Genomic DNA, 24,363 nt, shown 5'->3' on the forward strand with positions numbered 1-24,363 from the left:
CGGAAGATTAGAACGTTGGAAAAAATAACATTGATTGTGTAAGTCTTCTGCCAAAAAGGACAGGTCTTCGCTGCAAGAAAACACTTTGAAACTGAACTTTGTCTTCTCTTTTGTTTTTGACTTTTCAGACCAAGAACAAGGAACTACACTTCCAAGAATTAAAGAAATTTTATGATTACATGAATCTAGACCGCTTTTAGCACGACTATTTCAACACTGATCACTTTCATATCTAGTCTATAGTTGACGTAAGAGACACCATCTAAGACGGTGGTCAAGAAGAACTTGTCTTTGGCTGAAGGATATGTTGGCTCCAGCTGCATGGACAAGACTTCCCTTACTAAAGGGAAACTACATTGCAAGTTGTATAATACTAAAGTATTACAATTAAATTAAATTCTCATCGTTTCTGCTGCATAAATGTTACTGCAAGAGATACTCTAAAATAATAAAAAAAGTTTCTGAATTATATGCTTTTTTACAATTAAATTTTGTTGAAATATTCAAAAATAAAACTAAATACTTTCAGAGGAAATCGAGCACGAAAGAAGCAGAACAAGTGGAGCAACAAAGCTTCTGTATATTAACAATGGAGGCCACAATAGTTTTCAACAGGATAGAGAAAATTATAGGACAAGGAATAGTGGTAGAGATGGGCCACGTTTCCATACGGTTTCTCCCTCCTAGTACACTTAGTGGGAAGCTAATGACATACACGTGGTTTGGCTTTTGACAAAATAACTGTAATTGAAAAAAAACTATAAAACCTTAAAAATTCAACAGTTTTATATTTTTATCATACTTAGTCAAATTTTTTTTTTATTTACAATCCAATGGGCCAATCCTATTCTTTTATTTTATCTAATTGGATACTTATTTTGAAATCGAAGAGTAATAAATTTTATATGCAGTGATAACTTCACATGTATATAAAATTTATCGTGATGTGCTTACTAAACACACTAAAAACTAATGATAAGGAATTTATTGTGATGTGATGGGTCACATCTAATAAAAAATAAAAGGGTTTAATCTCCTTTCACTTTTAATAAAAATGTTTCAAATTTCTAAGTTCTTTATTTCTTATGAAATGCTAAAATGAACTTATTTACTACCAATAATAACTTTATGCAGAGTTTGTCAAGGGAGTTTGCAGTTTTCTTTTTTTTTTTTTTGCTTTAATCAAGTTGAGCTATGGAACAATATGGAAAGCAGGACCTCGTTAAGTCTTGACCGAGTTCTTTCATATATACAACTCTGAGGAAGAAAATTAAGAGGAAAGGAGACGTTATCCAGAGTCATTGTTTTAGTATAACTACTGCTGGTTCTTTTTTACCAATTTAATTTTACTCTTTAAGAAATTTTCGAGGTGTTAAACAAGATTTCAAAGTTTTATACATATCTTTGATCTATCAAGGAAGCCAGAAAATACAATTGAAAACAAGATTTTGTAGAAATTTAAATTTTTACAGACAAACCTAGCTTAAACGATTTTGTTAAAACAAAGTTCAAGTACGAATTATTGATACAAAACATGGAGTAAAAGTTTATTCTGATTCACCAATGTCTGCTGCCTATCTCCTGTCCCCTCTATGGATCCCAGTCCGAAGCAACCTTGCCTTGGTTGCAAGTAGTTCTGTAATAGCATCTTTGATTCCCATTCTTTCACCAGGTGCTTCTGCAGAGCATGCAACTCCTATTTTAGTGAAAGAAACCAAACTCTCCAACGTCTCTCCTTCCACGTTCGGTTGACTTCTTGATCTCTCATTGTTTTCACAAATTTGTTCGAGCAAGCGAAAATCGAGAATCTCCTTCAACTGCTGAGGTAGTGCCATGTTACAGAAATTGTGAAGGTTTAAGCCGCCGTGAAACATACCATCCGTTGGCCTCCTTCCGGTGATCATCTCCAAGAGCAGAATCCCATAGCTGTATATATCACCTTCTGGAGACACAGCCCCACCCATGCCATATTCTGCAACAATTTGTTATAAAGTCAATACTTCTGTTAATGCCAACCATCTGTTTTTAGCTCTAATTAAGAGTTGAGACTTGAGATTTTGCATCTCTATTACCTAAAAGTTGTAATGACTTTACAAAAAACTTTAACAGTTTTAACACATGCATGCTAACATAAAGCAGAGAGAGGAATTGGGAACTTTCGCAAACAATTTTCCCAACTTAAGAGTGGGGAGACAGGGTATCCTCTGTATCTGGCATTGATGAAGTTTGCAACTTGAAGAATGAATAAGCAATGGTGCGATACCCAAATTCATGCTGTATACAAATGCGATGGTTATATATCAGAATTTAAGTCAATCACTACTAACAATTTGAATTTAAACCTGATAATTTAAGTTTGAAGTTGCTGAACAAATAATGCTTAAACCCAAACCATTACATATTAAATGTTATAAATATGTTGGGTTATCAAGACTATGATTTTATAAAAAAATTTTTTTTTTTTTGAGGATTAAAAAAGAAACAGCACATAAACAAAATTAAGAAAGACAAAAGAAGATATAAAATTATACCTGGGGGAATGTAACCAATTGTTCCTTTCATCATCGAGGAATCTGTTTGATCATTTCCCATTTTATCTGTGCCACTAGACAAGAACTTAGCCAATCCAAAATCACTGACATGTGCAACCATGTCATCATCAAGAAGAACATTAGTAGGCTTTAGATCACGGTGGACAATTACCTCCTGGCAATAGTGATGAAGGTAATCTATTGCATTGGCTACATCTATGGCTATGTCTAACCTTTGAACAAAGTTCAAATGCCTTGACTCATGTTGCTCATGAAGCCAACTATCCAAACTCCCATTAGGAATGAATTCGAGAACTAAAGCCTTGAAATCATTGCCTTGGTAATCAATGGTTGAGCAGGAAGTTATAATTTTCAGAAGATTTCGATGTCGAACTTTCTTCAAAGCCTTACATTCAACGGTAAAGCTCTTTGCAGCCCTACAGTTTTGAAGGTTCAGTACCTTCACTGCAACAGGTTTTTTTTGCTGATGGAGAACTCCTTTATACACAGAGCCAAAACTTCCCACACCAATCAAGTTGGAAGATGCAAAACCACCAGTTGCTTGCAGAAGCTCTTTGTAGGATACCCGCAAGTAGCTATCACCTAACAAAGCTACAGGGATAAGCTTCTTTCCAGACCTTTGTTTGCAACAATGTACGAAAACAAGCACGACCAAAATAGAAGCAATTAGAATGCCAAGGATCATAACAATGATGGCTTTGGTCGATGGAGAATTCCCCTTTTTCCTTGGCTCCTGATTGATGCACTTTGGAGCTTTATTTCAGGTATCCCTCCACAAAGATTTTTGTTTCCCACAATTGAAAATCCATCAGATTTATTGAAAACCCCTCTTTTCGGAACCTCCCCTTCCAAGTGATTAAAAGGAAGGCTCAAACTGCTTAAATATGGAAGTTCTTCAAGTTCATGTGGTATGGTACCTGACAGATTATTGCGAGAAAGATTTAAAGTTTCAAGAGATTTCAAAGAGCCAAAAGACGAGGGAATGCTACCTTGAAACAAGTTTCCTGCAATATCAAGGTACATTAATCCGGGACACTCACCAAGTGTCTTCGGAATTTCACCAGACAATTTATTTTCATAAAGAAATAATCCTACCAGGTTATTTAGATTACCAAAATCTGATGGAAGCGGACCAGTCAATGAGTTGTAAGACATGTTAACTAGAATCAAGCCTGTAAAAGCACCAAATAGTTGATCTGGTATACCACCGTTAAGTTTATTTTCAGAAAGAATCAGGATTTGCATATTTTTGCAATTTTTAAGGGTAAGTGGAATTTTTCCTTCAAAGTTGTTACCATATAAAAAAAGATCAAACAAACGAGAAAGATTTCCAATGAAGGATGGGATTTCACCTAAAAAATTATTCCAACCGAGACGCAATCTTTCAAGATTTTGAAGCTTCCCAATAGAAGTTGGAAGGGTGCCTGTGAGGGCATTTCTCGCCATATCTAGAAGAGTTAGGCTAACAAGATTGCCAATCCCTTCAGGAATATTTCCGGAGATTTGATTAAATCCAATAAAAAACATGTTGAGATGGATTGATAAATTGCCTATGGATTCTGGCAACAAGCCACTTAATCGATTCTTTTCTAGATCCAAAAATTGTAATAGGCTACAATTGCTCAAAGAAGAAAGAAAATCCAGATCACCTATCTTCCCATTTCCAAAGTAGTTACCGCCAATCAAGAACTGCTGAAGATTCCTGAGCTTTCCCAAATCGTTAGGAACAGATCCGCCGATACCATTCAAAACTATGTCAAATATCTCAAGATTAGACATATTAGATATTGACCTTGGAATAGTTCCAATTAATTGATTTCTTCCAATACCGAAGTGTCGAAGATTTGGAAAAGGATGGCCTATTATAGCTGCAAGACTCCCTGAGAAATTGTTCATACCCAAGCTAATCTCTTCCAAGGAAGAAAGATTGCAAACTGAGAGAGGAAGAGTACCAGCCAGGTTGTTGTCAGTAAGAAAAAGTTTTCTCAAGTTTAAGGCCCTGCCCAAAGCATCAGGGATATTTCCTCCAAATGATTATAAGAAAGTGAGAGCCTCCACAATGATGAAAGATTTCCTAAAGAAGATGGAATATCCCCAACCAAATTGTTGGTACCCAAGGAAAGTACGATGAGTGTCGGCAAATCACCCAACTGGAAAGGAACTTCACCAGTGAGGTTATTATTCGATAAATCAATTATTAGGAGGTTTGAGCAATTGGCAAGCTCTACAGGGATTCTTCCATGGAGATTGTTTTCAAACAGCTCAAAAACAAGCAACCGTCTTAGGTAGCCAACTTCCTTGGGTATGTTACCTTGCAACCTATTATCAGACAGATTAAGTCTTTTGAGGAACGTTAAATTACCAATCGAAGGAGATAAGGGACCAGCTAGTTTCAAACCATCCAAGTCCAAAGCAGTAACCCTCTGGTGGCGACGACCACATGTAATACTTTTCCACTCACAAAAGTGGAGAGAAGCATTCCATGAACCGAAAGCTCCAGGATAAGCACCAACAAGCTGATCCTTTATAGAAAGCAAAGCTATTCTGTCAGTTTCATTCCCCAAGGCCAATGCAAATTTCAGGGATCCTGGTACCAATAAGCCGAGTATAATAACAAAGCAAACAAGCAAGTTAATCATGTTAAAAAACAAAGAATTCTGGAAATCTGATGAACACAAGAACAGGGGAAATAGCTAATTTGGAGAGAAATTTGTTGAGCACAGAAAACCAGTGCACAGCTGCAAATCAGGTTATCTAGATTAGAAAAGTACTGGGAGCTTTGGGGTTCAAACAGAAGTCAGGAACACCTTTGATGATTGATAATCAATCAGCGACATCCATTGCTAAAAATCCAGTGCATCATGGCAGGACAAAGCACATAAAGGTTACGTTTCATTTTATCAGAGAAGCTGTTAAGGAAGAAGAAATCTCAGTTTTGTATTGTGGCACATCTGAACAGGTAGCTGATATATTTACCAAAAGTTTGAATAAGGAGAAATTTACTTATCTAAGAGATCTGTTTGGGGTCAGCAAGCTGAATACCAAGGAGGTGTGTTGAAACATGGCTTCATCTTGCTGCCAAGCTGATTCAAAGGCTGAAGGTTACAGGAAAATTCATAGCTGCAGATAGAAGAATAGCTTATGTCGGTTTAAGTTTTTTTTGTTCTAGTCGTTTTTTTCTTTATATGTTTGACCAGTTACCTTCTACTTGGTTTACCAGTAATTTTTTTGAATACTGTGTCTTTTTACTTATTATACCCAGTAGGCTGTGTGAGCTGTTTTGAGAATCAAAGCACAGATCTGTTTGCCTTATATTCTCTCTGCGGTTTTGTATAGCTAGGTGTTCATGCCTGATATGCTGAGTCCTTATTTTCTCTCTCGTGTAACCACCTAGAAATACCATTCTTGTTTTCAATGAAAAGCGAGCTGCAGCTGTGCACTGGTTTTCTGTGCTCAACAAATTTCTCTCCAAATTAGCTATCTCCCCTGTTCTTGTGTTTATCAGATTTCCAGAATTCTTTGTTTTTTAACAAATCTCAAGGATGCGTATCTTTCCTAAGCTTGATTTACCCTTTTTTTTTTTTGAAGAAAATTATCAGGGTAGAGGAATTGAATTGAGCAACAAGCAGGTTTAACCGTCCATGTCCTACCAATTCTCTTAGCACAGCCAAGAATAGGATTCAGAATTGGTTAACGCAGTATAGCTGAAAACTACTCGCTTGTCCCAGCTGGAAATTTCATGCATGAGAGGTCCAGATGGTCATGGAAAATCAGAACGTTGGAAATTATAACATTGACTGTGTGAGTCTTCACCCAAAAAGGACAGGTCTTCGCTACAAGAAAACGCTCCACCATATACATACGAAACTGAACTTTGTCTTGTCTTTTGTTTGACTTTTCAGACGAAGAATAAGGACCTACACGTCCAAGAATTAATGAAATTTTATAATTACTTGACTCTAGACCGCTTTTAGTACGACTATTTCATCACTGATAACTTTCATAGCTAGTCTATAGTTGACATAAGAGATCCCGTCTAAGACGGTGATCCAGAAAAACTTGTCCTTGGCTGAAGGACATGTGAGCTCCAGCTGCTGGGGCAAGACTTCCATGACTGAAAAGGAAACTACATTGTATTAAATTAAATAATTAATAAAAAAGTTTCCGAATATTACATTGCAATTTTTAATTATTACTATTAAATTTCTGATGCATAAATGTTACTATAAGAGATTAGCCAAAATAATTAAAAAATTTCTGAATTATACACTTTTTTGCAATTAAATTTTGTTGAAATATTCAAAAATAAAACTAAATACTTTCAGACGAAATCGAACATAAAAGAAGGAGAACAAGTAGAGCAACAAAGCTTCTGCATATTAACAATGGAGGTCATGATAGTTTTCAACAGGAAAGAGAAAATTTGTTATTGGTGGCTCCGTGGCGTGACCTCTGTTTTGCCTATCTTGGTAGACTCGTGGGGGTTCTGACTCGAATATTTCTTCTGTTCGAATAGGAAATGTATTGGTCAGGGCCATAGACGTTTCTCTTCGTTTTTCACTCTGCTTGAGTTTTGCTAGTTTTTGATTTTTGTGTAGGGGTTTTTATTTTCAGAACACTGCGTGTCTGTGAGATTTTGTGTGTTGAGATACTGCCAAGTGCTCTATGAGCAGCTGCTACTTATGTAATTGTACAGAACAGGCTCTTTTCAAGATAGTGTTATGCTGACAGGAGTCTTCATATTTGAGACTCCTCATGGCATTACAGCTTATCTGCAATAAAACTCATCTTTTAAAAAAAAAAAAAAAAGGAAAGAGAAAATTATAGGACAAGAAGTAATGGTAGAGATGGGCCACGTTTCATACCGTTTCTCCCTCCCAGTACACTTAGTGGGAAGCCAATGACACATGGTTTTCGCTTTTGACCAAATAACTGTAATTGAAGAAGAAATATTAAAACCTTAAAAATTCAACAAAATTTTATATTTTTATTGCACTTAATTAATTTTTTTATTCTCAATTCAATTGATCAATCCTTATTCTTTCATTTTATCCAATTGAATACTTATATCGTAACAGAAGTGTAATAAACTTTATATGTAGTGATAGATTCACATATACATGAAATTTAACATGACATGTTGACTAAACACATCAAAAACTATGATAGGGAATTTCTTGTAATGTGATGGGTCACATCATCAATTCTTATTATGCTTAATCAACACGTTTCGTCAAACTTCATGTATACAAAAGTCAGTTAATGGATATAACATTTGTTATATTTTCTTCACAAGATAAGTGTCACGCCCCAAACTCAAGACATGACAAACACTGCATACCTGTAAGATAATCCCACAAACATACAAGGCTCTAAAACGTATATCTTATACCAATTACTAAAAGAGATTGATGTACCTGAAGAATATAATGATTTATAAAACTAAATCTGTCGATAGAAATTCCAAAGATTATAATTTGACAATATTCAGAATTAAATCTTCAAAATCATAAAGCTACTATGTCAAGATAAAAGTCTGAATACTAATTGAGATAGTTCGATGTTCATAATATTTAAATAGATCCTAAACAATTTTAATGCTACTAGATTAAACATCACTCCCCGAAATTTTCACGTGGTTGACCAAATCACAATCTGAAAAAAAATTTGAAAGGAGTGAGTCCAACTACTCAGTAAGTAACTAACATCCCTTCAGTCGGATTAAGCATGCTTAAAACATTAGGCCAAAATATCATTTATACATGCCAAGACAAAATATTGGGTAATCTTATTCAAAATCATATACTTCAAAATTTTCACTTTCAGATAGCTGAACAAACATAATTAACAAATACTTTAAATCTTAATAGTCTCTTGTAATATGCTACGATCACACTGAACCTCTGTGGCATAGGTCAGAAATAGAATCACAATTAACCCTGGTGGCACGGGTCATAAGCATATCAAAAGCAACCATTGGCTGCTCTGAACAGATATCACAAATACCAATATTCTATAACCGATGGTGCGATTGGGAGATCGATCTCTAATCACAGAATACATGTCGACATGGCCAACATTTAACCCCCATTGGCAGGGTCAAAGCATAGCAATACTAGGAGACAAAATAGAAATATATATTTTTAGATTACCCAAAGTTCATAAAACAGTATATTAAATTTCTCAAGCATATCTCATACACCTCAAAAGCATATTCGTTTCAGACTAAATATTTATGTTTATATTCACGAAAACATATATGCAAACATTATACAAAGTCATATATAAATTTCGAAATCAGATATCATGTTTTGCATAAGCGACATTCTAAATCTAATATATAAACTCATATACATATACATTTTGCATGTTCAATCCAATTTTAATAAATTATAGGACAAAATATTATATCTCATGTACAAATTCAGATTAAGGCTAATTTTTAGGGTGTGAAAACACCGAAGGGATATTAGTCACTTACCTGATGTTGTTAATTTCAGTTTCAAGTAGCAAAGTAGAGAATCCTCCTAGTAGCCTAATATTTCGAGAAACACATACATACAAAAATCAGAACTAAATTTGCAAACAAATCCTACAAGGTGACTTTCCGTTAACCATCCTAAGCACTTAGGGTGTGCAGCGACTTCTATTACAATTTAGGAACATTTTTTGTTAATAAGGTAATATTTTATTATTATATATATTTTTGAATTAAACAAAATTTTCAATAAGGTTGAGAATTAAACTTAAATCATAAAATCAGTAAGGATTTTAATTTCAAATAGAGAAATAACACTAATTTCACTTGTAAAAATCATGTTTATAATTTTTCATAAATTTTTGATATTTTAATAAAATCTACTAATTTAAGAAATAAATTTATAAAATATAAAGATACATACTTCTTGACATAAAAATACAGTAGAAATCACATATCCAATATTTATGAAGTTTACAATAGAATTTATCACATATTAATTAAAATCAAATTTTTAAACAAATTAAAAAGGAATTTTCTGTTTTTTGAAATTTTCAAAATCTGGATGGCAATTTGACTTACTTCAAGCTCTCATAACTTTTAACCCGAATTATTTCCAGTGATGAAATCAACACCAATTTGAAGTATTCATATCATACTACAAGACCAAAATTTTTTCGATTAAAAAGAACACAAAATTCCTAAGTTCCGAAAGCCAAAAATTAAAGAAATTATCATAGAAATACCAAGATTTCTGAGTTTCCAGTATCAACGAGCGTATTTTGAGGCTTTAATTCTCTTAACATAGGAAGCCTCGAGCCGAACCATTGACGCCAAATAAAACCTCTCATTTCATACTACAAAAGCCCTAAAAGAACGACCAAAAATGTTACCGAAATATGGAGTTCCGGTGACCCAAAATCGAGCTGTCAAAACTGTTGAAATCCAGGTTTCAAATTAACTTCAAAAATTTGTATCTTCCTAACCATAAGGCCAAATGAGATGCTACAAAAACCATTGGAAAGATCTTTTCAAGACCTTTCCATTGGTACCTATCATGTTACTGGAAAGTCATCGAAAAAGTATTGGATTTGAATAAAAAGGTAAGGGAATACAAATAATTTAGGGTTTTTGTGCCCAAACTATGAAAATACAATACCAACATACCTTAATCAACAATTCCTTCAATACTTTTCCCTTTTCTTTGTCTTGCTTCTTCCTTGGTGCTAAACTCTTCTGACTGCCTATCGTTTGAGTTTGAGGAAATAACTGAAGTGAGCTATTGTTTGGTCTTTTAAAACTTGTAAACTAACATATCCCACTAATTTAAATGTGATAAATAAACTGACCCTTAATCCCACTAACTTAAACGTGATAAATAAAATTGACTTTAATTATACTTCTTCATTTACTTAGAGACCCTTTTTTTATTTCCTAATTATTAAGGCACCCAAGGTTATAATTATAAATAAATAAAATACTAAAATAATATCTACTTATTATGTTTATAAAACTATAGCTTAATAAATTTAAATGTTTTATAGTAAATACTTTGTGAGGGGTATTACAATAAGAGTTCAATTAAATAATAAAAAAAAAGAATAGATGCTCAACTTGACACAAATAAAAAAAATTTAATTGAAAACCATAACAATGTAAGAATTTAATTATGAAAATGTATAGATTATACTTAATCGATCAAAGCCAGCATAGAAATTTCTCCACAATCCTATCTATAAGTTTCCAAAGTAAATTGACAAAGAGAAAAGTCACTTAAATCAAGCCAGTAAGATATATACTAATTTGATGTAATATAACTGCTGAATCCAGGACCTTTGAACATCTCAAATATAATTGAGTTATCAGAAAATTGATACCGTGAAGTGAATAAGTTGAAATTTTCACATGTGAGTATATGAAGTATATATATTATTTATCCAAACTAGTATTACTTTCGTCCAAACACTTTTAATTCCATGCAGTAGCATTGGTCTGATCGCCCTAATAGTGGCATGTAACTTTTTTTTTAGAAAATGAATTTTACTCTCAGAAAGAAATAAAAATGTTTCAAACCAATAATAACTTTATGCAGAGTTTGTCAAGGGAGTTCGCAGCTGTTTTTCTTTTTCCATTTTTAATCAAGTTAAGCTATAGAAAAAATACGGAAAGTAGGGATGTCCTTATGTCTTGACCAAGTTCTTTCATATCTACAACCAAAGTGAAGAAGAAAATTAACAGGAGAGGAGACAAACCTAATTTAATTTTACTCCTTAAGAAATTTTCAAGGCGTTAAACAAGATTTCAAAGTTTTATACACATCTTTGATCCATCAAGGAAGATAGAAAATACAGATTGAATATAAGATTTTGCAGAAATATAAATTTCTGCAGACAATCCTAATTTAAACGATCCTGAGACATGCAAAACAAAGTTCAAATATGAATTATTGATAAAAAAAGGAGTAAAAGTTTATTCTGATTCACCAATGGCTGCTGCCTATCTCCTGTCCCCTCGTGGATCCCAGTCCGAAGCAACCTTGCCTTGGTTGCAAGTATTTCTGTGAAAGCATCTTTGATTCTCATTCTTTCACCAGGCGTTTCTGCAGAGCATGCAACTCCTATTTTGGTGAAAGAAACCAAACTCTCCAACATGTCTCCTTCCATGTTCCGCTCACTTCTTAATCTCTCGTTGTTTTCACTAATTTGTTCGAGCAAGCGAAATCAAGAATCTCCTTCAACCGTTCAGGCAGTGCCATCTTACAGAAAATGTGAAGGCTTAAGCCGCCATGAAACATACCATCCGTTGGTCTCCTTCAGGTGATCATCTCCAAGATCAGAATCCCATAGCTGTAGATATCACCTTCTGGAGACACAGCCCATGCTATATTCTGCAACGATTTATTATAAACTCAATACTTATTTTAATGCCAACTATTCATTTTTAGCTCTAATTAAGAGTTGAGACTTGAGATTTTGCATCTTTATTACATAAAAGTTTTAATGGAATTACAAAAACCGTTAACAGTTTTAACACATGCATGCTATCACAAAGCCAGAGAACGGAATTGGGAACTTTTCAAACAATTTTTCCAACTTAAGAGTACGGAGAGACGGGATATTGTCTGATATCTCATTCCATGCCAAATGTTAATGTGATTGTTAAAAACCTATAAAGATATAAATCAATCACTACAAGCAATTTGAACTTAACTTTTGAGGGTCACATGATTTAGGCTTGAAGTTGTTGAGCTAGTTTTAAATGCTATAAATATGTGAGGATATAAAATGTTCTAATAAGCCAAATCATTTTAAAAAAAGTATAATAAAGCAATAAAGCTTCTGTATATTAATAATGGAGGTCACAATAGTTTTCAACAGGAAAGAGAAATAATAGGACAAGCAGTAGTGGTAGAGATGAGCCATGTTTCATACCTTTTCTCCCTTCCAATGCACTTAGTGGGAAGCCGGTGACATGCATGTGGCCTGGCTTTTGACAAAATAACTGTAACTGAAAAAGAAATGTAAAAACCTTAAAAATCCAACAAAGTTTTATATTTTTATCATACTTAATTAAGTTATTTATTTATTTACAATCCAATTGATCAATCCCTATTATTTTATTTTATCTAATTAAATACTTATTTAGTAATTGAAGTTAATCATCACGTCTTGTCAAATTTCATGTATACATAAAGTAATTGTTGGAAATAACAATTGTTATATTTTCTTTACAAGATAAAAGTTCAATTAGGTAAAATAAAAGAACATACGCTCAACTTAACACAAATAAAAAAGAATTTAATTGAAAACCATAAAAATATAAGAATTTATTACAAAATTGTATTGATTATACTTAATAAATCGAAGCTAGCAGGGAAATTTCTCCACAATCCTATCCATAATTTTCCAAAGTAAATTAACAAAAAGAAAAAGTTACTTTAATCAAGCGGGTAAGAAATATACTAATTTGATGTAATATAAATTTGCTGAATCCAGGACCTTCGATCATCTCAAATATAATTGAATTATGAGAAAATTGGGATCCAGAATTGAATAAGTTGAAATTAGCTGGGGAGAGGAATTGAATTGAGCAACAAGCAGATTTAATTGTCCATGTCCTCCTAGTTCGCTTACCACTGCCAAAAAAGGCTTCAGAATTGGTTGGCTAAAGGCCTAATCATTATAGCTGAAGCCTACTCGTTTGCCCCAGCTGGAAATTCCATCAAAGAGAGGTCCACATGGAAGATCAGAACGTTGGAAAGAATAACATTGACTGTGTAAGTCTTCTCCCAAAAAGGACAGGTCTTCGCCACAAGAAACCACTACGAAACTGAACCTTGTCTTCTCTTCTGTTTTTGACTTTTCAGACCAAGAATAAGGAAATATAGTTCACTTAAGATATCCCATCTAAGACGGTGGTCCAGAAAAACTTGTCTTTGGCTGAAGGACATGTTGGCTCCAGCTGCAGGGAGAAGACTTCCATTACTAAAACGGAAACTACATTGCCAGTTATATAGTATTAAATTATTAGTATTAAAATTAAATTTTCATTAGCTTCTGATGCATAAATGTTGCTACAAGAGATACGCTAAAATAATAAAAAGTTTCTGAATTATAAGTTTTTTTACAATTAAATTTTGTTGAAATATTCAAAAATAAAACTAAATAATTCAGAGGAAATCGAGCATAAAAAAAGCAGACCAAGTGGAGCAACAAAGCTTCTGTATATTAATAATGGAGGTCACAATAGTTTTCAACAGGAAAGAGAAAATAATAGGACAAGCAGTAGTGGTAGAGATGGGCCTGGCTTTTGACAAAATAACTGTAATTGAAAAAGAAATATAAAAACCTTATAAATTCAACAAAGTTTAATATTTTTATCCTACTTAATTAAGTTTTTTTTTATTTACATTCCAATTGATCAATCCCTATTATTTTATTTTATATAATTGAATACTTATTTAGTAACCCAAGTGTAATAAACTTTACATGCAGTGATAACTTCACATATATATGAAATGTAACGTGACGTTCTAACTAAACTCGGTAAGAATTAATGATAGGGAATTTCTTGTGATGTGATAAGTCACATCCTCAATTCTTATTATGCTTAATCAGCACATCTTGTCAAATTTCATGTACACATAAGGCAGTTGTTGAAAATAACATTTGTTATATTTTCTTTACAAGATAAAAGTTCAATTAGGTAAAATAAAAGAATAGATGCTCAACTTAACACAAATAAGAAAGAATTTAATTGAAAACCATAAAATTATAAGAATTTAATTATGAAATTGTATTCATTATACTTAATAAATCAAAGCCAGGAGGGAAATTTCTCCACAATCCTATCTATGATATTCGAAGGTAAATTAACAAAGAGAAAAAGTTACTTTAATCAAGCCGGTAAGAAACATACTAATTTGTCTTCTCTATCAACCCTATCAACCCCCCGTCCCTTTTTGTTTTATAAAGCATGAGAGCACACAGAGCTGATGTTATGGAGTAATATTGACAAAATTTGTCCTAAGAGGAAACTCTTTGATGGGGCTTTTGTCACCCTTTTTAGGCTCGGAATCAATGCATATTGGTTATGCTGGCAAGCAATGTGGAAAGTTTGGCAACTTGAGGACATCTTTAAAATCAAGTATTTCCTTTTGTTTAGAAACTGAAATTTGTCTTCTCTTTTGTTTTTGACTTTTCAGACCAAGAATAAGGAACAACACTTCCAAGAATTAATGAAATTTTATAATTACATGAATCCAGATCGCTTTTAGTACGACTAATTCAATAGTTGACTTAAGAGATCCCGTCTGAGACGGTGATCCGAAAAAACTTGTCTTTGGTTGAAGGACATGTTGGCTCCAGCTACGGGGAGAAGACTTCCATGACTCTAAAGGAAACCACATTGCAAGTTTTATAGTACTAAATTATTACTATTAAATTAAATTTTCATAGCTTCTGATGCGTAAATGTTACTATAAGAGATTCACTAAATTAATAAAAAAGTTTCTGAATTATAAGCTTTTTTACAATTAAATTTTGTTGAAATATTCAAAAATAAAACTAAATACTTTCAGACGAAATAGAGCATAAAAAATGAAGAACAAGTGGAGCAATAAAGCTTCTGTATATTAACAATGGAGGCCACAATAGCTTTCAACAGGAAAGAGAAAATTATAGGACAAGGAATAGTGGTAGAGATGGGCCGCGTTTCCACACCGGTTCTCCCTCCCAGTACACTTATTGGGAAGCTAATGACATACACGTGGTTTGGCTTTTGACAAAATAACTATAATTGAAAAAAAATATATAAAACCTTAAAAATTCAACAAAGTTTTATACGTTTGTCCTACTTAATCAAGTTTTTTTTTTATTTACAATCCAATGGGTCAATCCTATTCTTTTATTTCATCTAATTGAATACTTATTTTGAAATTCGAGAGTAATGAATTTTATATGCAGTGATAACTTTACATGTACATAAAATTTATCGTGATGTGCTTACTAAACACACTAAAAACTAATGATAACGAATTTATTATGATGTGATAGGTCACATCTAATAAAAAATAAAAGGGTTTAATCCCTTTCACTTCTAATAAAAATGTTTCAAATTTCTAAGTTCTGTATTTCTTATGAAATGCTAAAATGAACTTATTTACTACCAATAATAACTTTATGCAGAGTTTGTCAAGGGAGTTGCAGTTTCTTTTTTTTGTTTTAATCAAGTTGAGCTATGGAACAATATGGAAAGCAGGACCTCGTTAAGTCTTGACCGAGTTCTTTCATATATACAACTCTTTGATGAAGAAAATTAAGAGGAGAGGAGACATTATCCAGAGTCATGGTTTTAGTATAACTAGTGCTGGTTCTTTTTTACCAATTTAATTTGACTCTTTAAGAAATTTTCGAGGTGTTAAACAAGATTCAAAGTTTTATACATACCTTTTATCTATCATGGAAGCCAGAAAATACAAATTGAAAACAAGATTTTGTAGAAATTTAAATTTTTACAGACACTCCTAGTTTAAACGATTTTAAGACATGCAAAACAAAGTTCAAATATGAATTATTGATACAAAACAAGCAGTAAAAGTTTATTCTGATTCACCAGTGGCCGCTGCCTATCTCCTGTCCCTTCTATGGATCCCAGTCCGAAGCAACCTTGCCTTGGTTGCAAGTAGTTCTGTGATAGCATCTTTGATTCCCATTCTTTCACCAGATGCTCCTGCAGAGCATGCAACTCCTACTTTAGTGAAAGAAACCAAACTCTCCAACATCTTTCCTTCCATGTTCGGCTGACTTCTGGATCTCTCATTGTTTTCACAAATTTGTTCGAGCAAGCGAGAATCGAGAATCTCCTTCAACCGTTCAGGTAGTGCCATGTTACAGAAATTGTGAAGGTTTAAGCCGCCATGAAACATACCATCCGTTGGCCTCCTTCCGGTGATCATCTCCAAGAGCAGAATCCCATAGCTGTATATGTCACCTTCTGGAGACACAGCCCCACCCATTCCATATTCTGCAACAATTTGTTATAAAGTCAATGCTTCTTTTAATGCCAACCATTTGTTTTTAGATCTAATTAAGAGTTGAGACTTGAGATTGTGCAACTTATATGTTTAATAAGAAGTTTAATAGTTGTTAACATGAAAATAGCAATGTTACATATTATAAATTAAATCAATAAGATTTCGTTAAATTACAGTTATAATTTCAACAGAAGAGAGATTTATAAAATTTTACCTGAGGGAACATAACCAATTGTTCCTTTCATCGTTGAGGAACTTGCTCGATCATTACCCATAGTGTCTGTGTCTGTAGACAAGAGCTTAGCCAATCCAAAATCGGTGACATGTGCAACCATGTCATCATCAAGAAGAACATTGGAAGGCTTTAGATCACAGTGGACAATTACCACCTCACAATTATGATGAAGGTAATCTATTGCGTTGGCTACATCTATGGCTATGTCTAACCTTTGAACAAAGTTCAAATACCTTGACTCATGTTGCTCATGAAGCCAACTGTCCAAACTACCCTTAGGGATGAATTCGAAAACTAAAGCCTTGAAATCATTGCCTTGGTAATCAATGCTTGAGCAGGAAGTTATAATTTTGAGAAGATTCCGGTGTCGAACTTTCCTTAAAGCCTTGCATTCAACCGTGGAGCTCTTTGCAGCGCCACGGTTTTGAAGGTTTAGTACCTTCACTGCAACAGGTTTTTCTTGCCGATGAAGAACTCCTTTATACACAGAGCCAAAACTTCCCACACCAATCAAGTTGGAAGATGAAAAACCACCAGTTGCTTGCAGAAGCTCTTTGTAGGATACTCGCAAGTAGCTATCACCTAACAAAGCGGCAGGGACAAAGTTCTTTCCAGACCTTTTTCTGCAACAACAAATGAAAAGAAACACGACCAAAATAGAGGCAACTAGAATGCCAAGGATCAAAATAATGATGGCTTTGGTCGATAGAGCATTTTGTTTTTCCCTTGGCTTCGGATTTATGCATTTTAGGAGCTTTATTTCAGGTATCCCTCCACAGAGATTTTTGTTTCCCACAATTGAAAATCCATTAGATTTATTGAAAACCCCTCTTTTCGGAACTTCACCCTCGAAGTGATTGAAAGAAAGGTTCAAACTGCTTAAAAATGGAAGTTTTTCTAGTTCATGTGGTATGGTACCTGATAGATTATTGTGAGAAAGATTTAAAAATTCAAGAGCTCTCAAAGAGCCAAAAGACAAGAGAATGCTACCTTGGAAGAAGTTTCCTGCCATATCAAGTACCGCTAATTCAGAGCACTCACCAAGTGTCTTTGGAATTTCACCAGACAATTTAATTTCATAAACATATAATTCTACCAAGTTCTTTAGATTACCAAAATCTGATGGAAGGGGACCGGTCAATGAATTGTAAGACATGTTAACCACAATCAAATTTGTAAGAGCACCAAACAGTTGATCTGGTATACTACGGCTAAGTTTATTTTCAGTAATATCCAAATTTTGCATATTTTTGCGATTTCTAAGGACAAGTGGAATTCTTCCTTCAAAATTATTACTATATAAAAGAAGATCAAACAAACGAGAAAGGTTGCCAATAAAGGATGGGATTTCATCAAAAAAATTATTCCAACCGATGAGCAATCTTTCAAGATTTTGAAGCTTCCCAATAGAAGTTGGAAGGGAACCCGTTAGGGCAGTTCTCCTCATATCTAGAAGATTTAGGCCCATAAGATTACCAATTTCATCCGGAATATTTCCAGAGATCGAGTTCCATCCTATATAAAGTATGCTGAACTGGATTGATAAGTTGCCTATGGATGGTGGCAATAAGCCACCTAATCGATTACTCTGTATATTCAAAAATTGTAATAGGCTACAATTGCTCAAAGAGGAAAGAAAATCAAAGTCCCCTGCCTTCCCATTTCCATAGTAGTTGTCGCCTATGTGAAACCATTCAAGATTCTTGAGGTTTCCCAAATCTTTAGGAACAGATCCGCTGAAACTATTGTAAGTAAGATCCAATGTCTCCAGATTAGACATATTAGATATTGACCTTGGAATAGTTCCAATTAATTGATTAAATCCAATACTAAAGACTCGAAGATTTGGAAAAGAAATACCTATTACAGCTGCAAGACTCCCTGAGAAATTGTTGATAGCCAAGTCAAACATTTCCAAGGAAGAAAGATTGTGAACTGACAGAGGAACAGTACCAGCCAGGCTGTTGGCACCGAGAAGAAGAATTCTCAAGTTTACGGCCCTGCCCAGAGCATCAGGGATATTTCCCTCCAGATGATTATGAGCAAGCGAGAGCTTCCACAATGATGAAATGTTTCCTAAAGAAGATGGAATACCCCCAACCAATTTATTGGCACCCAAGTAGAGGATATTGAGTTTCGGTAAATGACCCAACTGGAAAGGAACTTTACCAGTCAGGTTATTATACGTTAAATCAATTCTTGTGAGGTTTAAGCAATTGGCAAGCTCTACAGGGATTCTTCCATGGAGATTATTCTGGAACAGCTCAAAAACACGCAGCCGCCTTAGGTAGCCAACTTCCTTTGGTACATTACCTTGCAATCTATTATCAGACATATTGAGTCCTCTGAGGAAGGTCAAATTGCCAATCGAAGGAATAAGGACCCAGTTAGTTTTAAACCATCCAAGTCCAGACCAGTGACCCTTTGGTAGCGATGACCACATGTAACACCTTGCCACAAACAGAAGTGGAGAGAAGCATTCCATGAATCCAGAGCTCCTGGATAAGCACTGACAAGCTGATCCTTTATAGAAAGCAAAGCTATTCTGTCAGTTTCGTTCCCCATGGCCGATGCAAATTTCAGGGATCTTGGCACCAATAATCTGAGTATAATGACGAAGCCAACAAGCAAGTTAATCTCAAGGATGCATATGTTTCCTAAGCATGATTTACCCATTTTCTTTGAAGAAAATTAGCTGGGGAGAGGAATTGAATTGAGGAACAAGCAGATTTAACTTTCCATGTCCTCCCAATTCTCTTACCACTGCCAAAAAAGGTTTCAGAATTGGTTGGCTATAGGCCTAATCATTATAGCTGAAGACTACTCGTTTGCCCTTGCTGGAAATTCCATCAATGAGAGTTGGAAAGTTTCAAAGAAAATCCAAGAATGGAACAGAATAATGAGGAAGACGACTTCTTCATTTTTGTGGCAACGCCATTTTAGCACTGACAGCAAGAAAAAAAATAAAATAAAGACAGTGCAACATGACACCGAGCCGCCGCACCTCTGACGTTGTGGGCTGCCCGTAACACTGACACCCAAATACAAAGGCAGCACGTGGCCACACCCAAATAAAATAATGAATGTTACTGTAAGGGTTACACTAAAATAATAAAAGAGTTCTTGAATTGTTGAATCGGCCAAGAGAAAAGTTACTTTGATCAAGCCGGTAACACATATACTAACTTGATGTAATAAATTGTTGAATCCAGGACCTTTAGCCTTCTCAAAGATAATTGAATTATCAGAAAATTGGGATGGTGAAGTGAATAAGTTGAAATTTTCGATGCTAACTCTAGTTGATATTTGCATAATTGGCAGATAATTGTAAAGGTCTCTTGACTCTAGAGGGGATGGTAAAGGAAAACCAAGCACCACTAGTCAGAAATGTATCTTTTTCAATTTCTGAAGCCAATTCTTTTGAAATTCCTGAAAAATAATCCTAGTCTAGATGATCTGAATACATGCCAACATAGGCTTGCTGCTGCTTCTGCCTATCTTCTGTTCCCTCTATTTCCGAAGCAACCTTGCCTTAGTTGCATGCGGTTCTGTGGTAGCATTATCTTTGATCCCCGTTCTTTCACAGGTGCTTCTGCCGAGAACGCAGCTCCGACATTAGTGAAGGAGACCAAGCATTCCCTTATCTGCCCTTCTATGTTCCGTCAACTTCTCAGTCTCCTCCTTTTTTCACCAATTTCTTCAAGCAATCGAAAATGGAGAATGTCCTTCAACTGTTCTGGCAGTGTCCTTTGACAGAAATTATGAAGCCTTAAGCCACCATGAAACATATCATCTGCTGGTCTCCTCCCCGTAATCATCTCCAACACAAGAATCCTATAGCTGTAATCAAGGCTATGATTCTACAGAATGTTTTGATAAGCCAATTCATTTAACAAAATTAAATAAATATCTGAATATAAAATGACGAAAGGAGTATCTGATAAGGTTATTTGGAAACTGGTTTCTGTAAAAGTTTGTGTACTAAGTAAATATTTTCTCTGTATCCTTCCAATTAAGTTGGTATCGAAGGAGCAAATGTTAGTCTATGATGTTGCTATATGAAATTTTGTAGCTGAGGGCTGCTGTAGGAGTTTCCTTACAAGAAAATTTTCTTGCATCAGAGGATCAAGTAAGCCTGCTTAATAGAGCTAACCAGTAGTTCATGTAATATATGTACAATAATGACTAAAGAGCGAGACTTCCTTGTTTATTGCTGTCTAGGACAGGGCAGGCATGCGACTTTGGTAAAGTAAACATATGCAAATTTCAGGGATCCTGGTACCAATAAGCTGAGTGAAATAACAAAGCAAATAAGCAAGTTAAATCTCAACGATGCATGTGTTTCCTAAGCATGATTTACCCATTTTCTTTGAAGAACATTAGCTTGGGAGAGGAAGTGAATTGAGCAGCAAGCAGGTTTGTGTCCATGTCCTGCCAATTCTCTTACCCCAGCCAAAAAAGGCTTCAGAATTGGTAGGCTATAGGCCTAATCACTATAGCTGAAGACTACTAGCTCGCCCCTGCTGGAAATACCATTCATGGGAGGTTCACATCTAAGTAATTGAACGTAGGAAAGAAATAACATTGACTGTGAAAGTCTTCACCCAAAGGGGACGGGTCTTCATTACAAGAAAACTTTCCCCCACAGATTAGAAACAGAACTTTGTCTTCTCTTTTGACCAAGAACAGGAACTACGCTACCAAGAATTAATAAAATTTTATAATTACATGAATCTTGATTGCTTTTAGTGCCAGTAGTTTAACATTGATCACTTTCATACCTAGTCTAGAAAAACTTGTCTTCGGCAGAAGGACATGTTGGCTCTAGCTGTAGGGAGAAGACTTCCATGACGAAATGGGAAACTACTAAAGTTTTATGGTACTAATTATTACTGTTAAATTAAGTTGTGACAGCTTCTAATCTATGAATGATACTATAAGACTTACCCCAAAATAATAAAAACAATTCTTGAATTATAATATGCATTTTTATATTTTGATCATATTTAATTAATTTTTTTCTTTTTTATTTTATATTCAATTGAAACTTATTTTTTTTTATTTTTTTTTCAATTGTGCTCTTCTATTTTAACAGAAACGTAACGAATAATATATCTAGTGCCGTTTGCTACATGCATGAAATTTAATGAAAGTGTATTGACCGAACGCAACAAGGATTGATGATATGGAATTTTTGTTGATGATACGTGTCAAAACACAAGGATTAATGATGATAAACTTTCATCGATATTACGTGTCATATCCTCAATTTTTATTGTGTCTAATTAATACGACCCATCATATTTAAAAATGAAAACTCAATTGAATAGAATAAAAAAATACAGGTTCATTTGGATGCAAATAAAACAAACGACTTTATTGGATACGATAAAAATATTGAGACTCATAGATCCCGTCTACGACGGTGGTCTAGAAAAACTTGTCTTTGGCTGAAGCATATGTTGGCTCCAGCTGCAGGGAGAAGACTTCCATGACTAAAAAGGAAACTACATTGCAAGTTATATAGTACTTTTTTTTTAAAGGCAATATATAGTACTAAATTATTACTATCAAATTTAATTTTCATAGCTTCTGATACATAAATGTTACTACAAGAGATGCACTAAAATAATAAAAAAGTTTCTAAATTACATGCTTTTTTACAATTAAATTTTGTTGAAATATTCAAAAAAAAAACTAAATAACTTCAGAGGAAATCGAGCATATAAAATGCAGAACAAGTGGAGCAACAAAGCTTCTGTATATTAATAATGGAGGTCACAATAGTTTTCAATAGGGAAGAGAAAATAATAGGACAAAGGAGTAGTGGTAGAGATGGGCCATGTTTCAACCGTTTCTCCCTTCCAGTACACTTTGTGGGAAGCCAGTGACATGCATGTGGCCTGGCTTTTGACAAAGTAATTGTAGTTGAAAAAGAAATATAAAATCCTTAAAAATTCAACAATTTTTTATATTTTTATGGTACTAAATTAAGTTTTTTTTATTTGTAATCAAATTGATCAATCCTTATTTTTTATTTTACTCAATTAAATACTTATCTTGTAACAAAAGTGTAATCAACTTTATATGCAGTGATAGCTTCATATATACATAAAATTTAACATGACATGCTAACTAAATACACTAAGAACTAATGCTAAGGAATTTCTTGTGATATGATAAGTCACATCATCAATTCTCATTATGCTAAATCAGTACGTCTTGTCAAATTTCATGTATACAAAAGGTAGTTGTTGGAAATAACATTTGTTATATTTTCTTTATAAGATAAGAGTTCAATTAGGTAAAATAAAAGAATAGATGCTCAACTTAATACAAATAAAAAATAATTTGAAAACCATAAAAATATAAGAATTTAATTACGAAAATGTATAGATTATACGTAATCAATCAAAGCCAGTAGGGAAATTCCTCCACAATCCTATCTATAATTTTCCAAAGAAAACCGACAAAGAGATAAGTCACTTTAATCAAGCCGGTAAGATATATACTAATTTGATGTAATATAATTGCTGAATCCAAGATCTTTGACCATCTCAAATATAATTGAAGTGTCAGAAAATTGGGATCGTGAATTGAATAAGTTGAAATTTTCACATGTGCGTTTATGAAGTATGTATGTTATTTATCTATGCTAGTATTACTCTAGTTCAAACACTTTTAATTGCATGCATTAGTGCTGGTATGATCTTCCTAATGCCGTATGTAATTTTTTTTCTTTCTTTTTGTTCAAAAATGAATTTTTTACTCTCAAAAAGAAATAAAAAGGTTTAATCTCCTTTCAATCCTAATAAAAATGTTTCAAATTTCTAATTTCTTTATTTCTTATGAAATGCTAAAAAGAACTTATTTACTACCAATAATACAGATTGAATGCAAGATTTTCCAGAAATATAAATTTCTGCAGACAATCCTAGTTTAAACGATTTTCAGACATGCAAAAAATTGAGTAAAAATTCGATTCTGATTCACCAGCTGCTATTGAAATACCTTTACTGTTAAAATGGAGTTACGACCATTAAGTTAGTTTTAAACATCTTTTCAGGACCCAGTTTGGAAAATTACTTCCCTGCCTCTATGCTGCTCAGTTTACTGTTTCTCCATGTTTGTAGAAGAAATTATTTCCTACTGTACTTACTGAGGATTGTCTATAAAACGAGGTTGTACCCACAGGCAGTGTCTGCTGATGTGTGTGTAGTTTAAGATATGAAATCTGGACCATTAGAATAGCTAATTCCTAACATGTTACGCTAATGTAAGGATCAAGCGTGATAGGTTCATTGTTCTCTCTAGTTTTTCTAACGCATTCTATAGCTGAGAAGTATTTTGGTGATGATATCGGAATAGATTCTGTTGATTGTTGTCTCCAAAGCAAATTGTTGTAGGTTGGGCAAATCGAAGCCGATATCATTATACAAATTTCCCTCAAGCTCATATTAGACAAAGCTTGGAAGCGATTCACTCTCATTCTGTAATTAAGCCAATGGAAAATATTGACTTCAGGAATCAAAAAAGGATAAAAGCAGACAAATATAGATACAAA

The 24,363-nt window shown here is 33.9% G+C and overlaps 3 protein-coding genes across 3 annotated transcripts; all 3 read right to left on the reverse strand.

Annotated features, from left to right (window-relative positions):
- Positions 1-1,381: 1,381 nt before the first annotated feature.
- LOC148760225 (putative LRR receptor-like serine/threonine-protein kinase At3g47570) lies at positions 1,382-3,369 on the reverse strand. The gene is made up of 2 exons (XM_088810627.1): positions 2,532-3,369; positions 1,382-1,972 (listed from the first exon to the last, which is right to left on the reverse strand). The coding sequence occupies exons 1-2, from the start codon at positions 3,235-3,237 to the stop codon at positions 1,575-1,577; spliced, it is 1,104 nt and encodes a 367-aa protein (XP_088666753.1). The 5' UTR covers positions 3,238-3,369; the 3' UTR covers positions 1,382-1,574.
- Positions 3,370-4,397: 1,028 nt separating this feature from the next.
- Positions 4,398-5,687, reverse strand: LOC148760226 (uncharacterized). Its single transcript, XM_088810628.1, has one exon. It carries the CDS (start codon positions 5,189-5,191, stop codon positions 4,544-4,546), a length of 648 nt encoding a protein of 215 aa, XP_088666754.1. The 5' UTR covers positions 5,192-5,687; the 3' UTR covers positions 4,398-4,543.
- Positions 5,688-15,951: 10,264 nt separating this feature from the next.
- LOC18585903 (receptor kinase-like protein Xa21) lies at positions 15,952-19,711 on the reverse strand. The gene is made up of 3 exons (XM_088810622.1): positions 19,561-19,711; positions 16,779-19,401; positions 15,952-16,554 (listed from the first exon to the last, which is right to left on the reverse strand). The coding sequence occupies exons 2-3, from the start codon at positions 19,282-19,284 to the stop codon at positions 16,157-16,159; spliced, it is 2,904 nt and encodes a 967-aa protein (XP_088666748.1). The 5' UTR covers positions 19,285-19,401; positions 19,561-19,711; the 3' UTR covers positions 15,952-16,156.
- Between the last annotated feature and the right edge of the window lie 4,652 nt (positions 19,712-24,363).

This window comes from Theobroma cacao, chromosome 10 (assembly GCF_053813885.1).
Source record: "Theobroma cacao isolate CCN51 chromosome 10, ASM5381388v1, whole genome shotgun sequence".
NCBI classification, from domain to species: domain Eukaryota; kingdom Viridiplantae; phylum Streptophyta; class Magnoliopsida; order Malvales; family Malvaceae; genus Theobroma; species Theobroma cacao.

Coding starts and splice junctions, on each gene's coding strand:
- LOC148760225 (XM_088810627.1), bottom strand. CDS start 3,237: ATGATCCTTGGCATTCTAATTGCTTCTATTTTGGTCGTGCTTGTTTTC. Junction 1,973..2,531: donor AATTGGTTACATTCCCCCAG/GTATAATTTTAT, acceptor AAATTGTTGCAG/AATATGGCATGGGTGGGGCT.
- LOC148760226 (XM_088810628.1), bottom strand. CDS start 5,191: ATGATTAACTTGCTTGTTTGCTTTGTTATTATACTCGGCTTATTGGTA.
- LOC18585903 (XM_088810622.1), bottom strand. CDS start 19,284: ATGGAATGCTTCTCTCCACTTCTGTTTGTGGCAAGGTGTTACATGTGG. Junction 16,555..16,778: donor AATTGGTTATGTTCCCTCAG/GTAAAATTTTAT, acceptor AAATTGTTGCAG/AATATGGAATGGGTGGGGCT.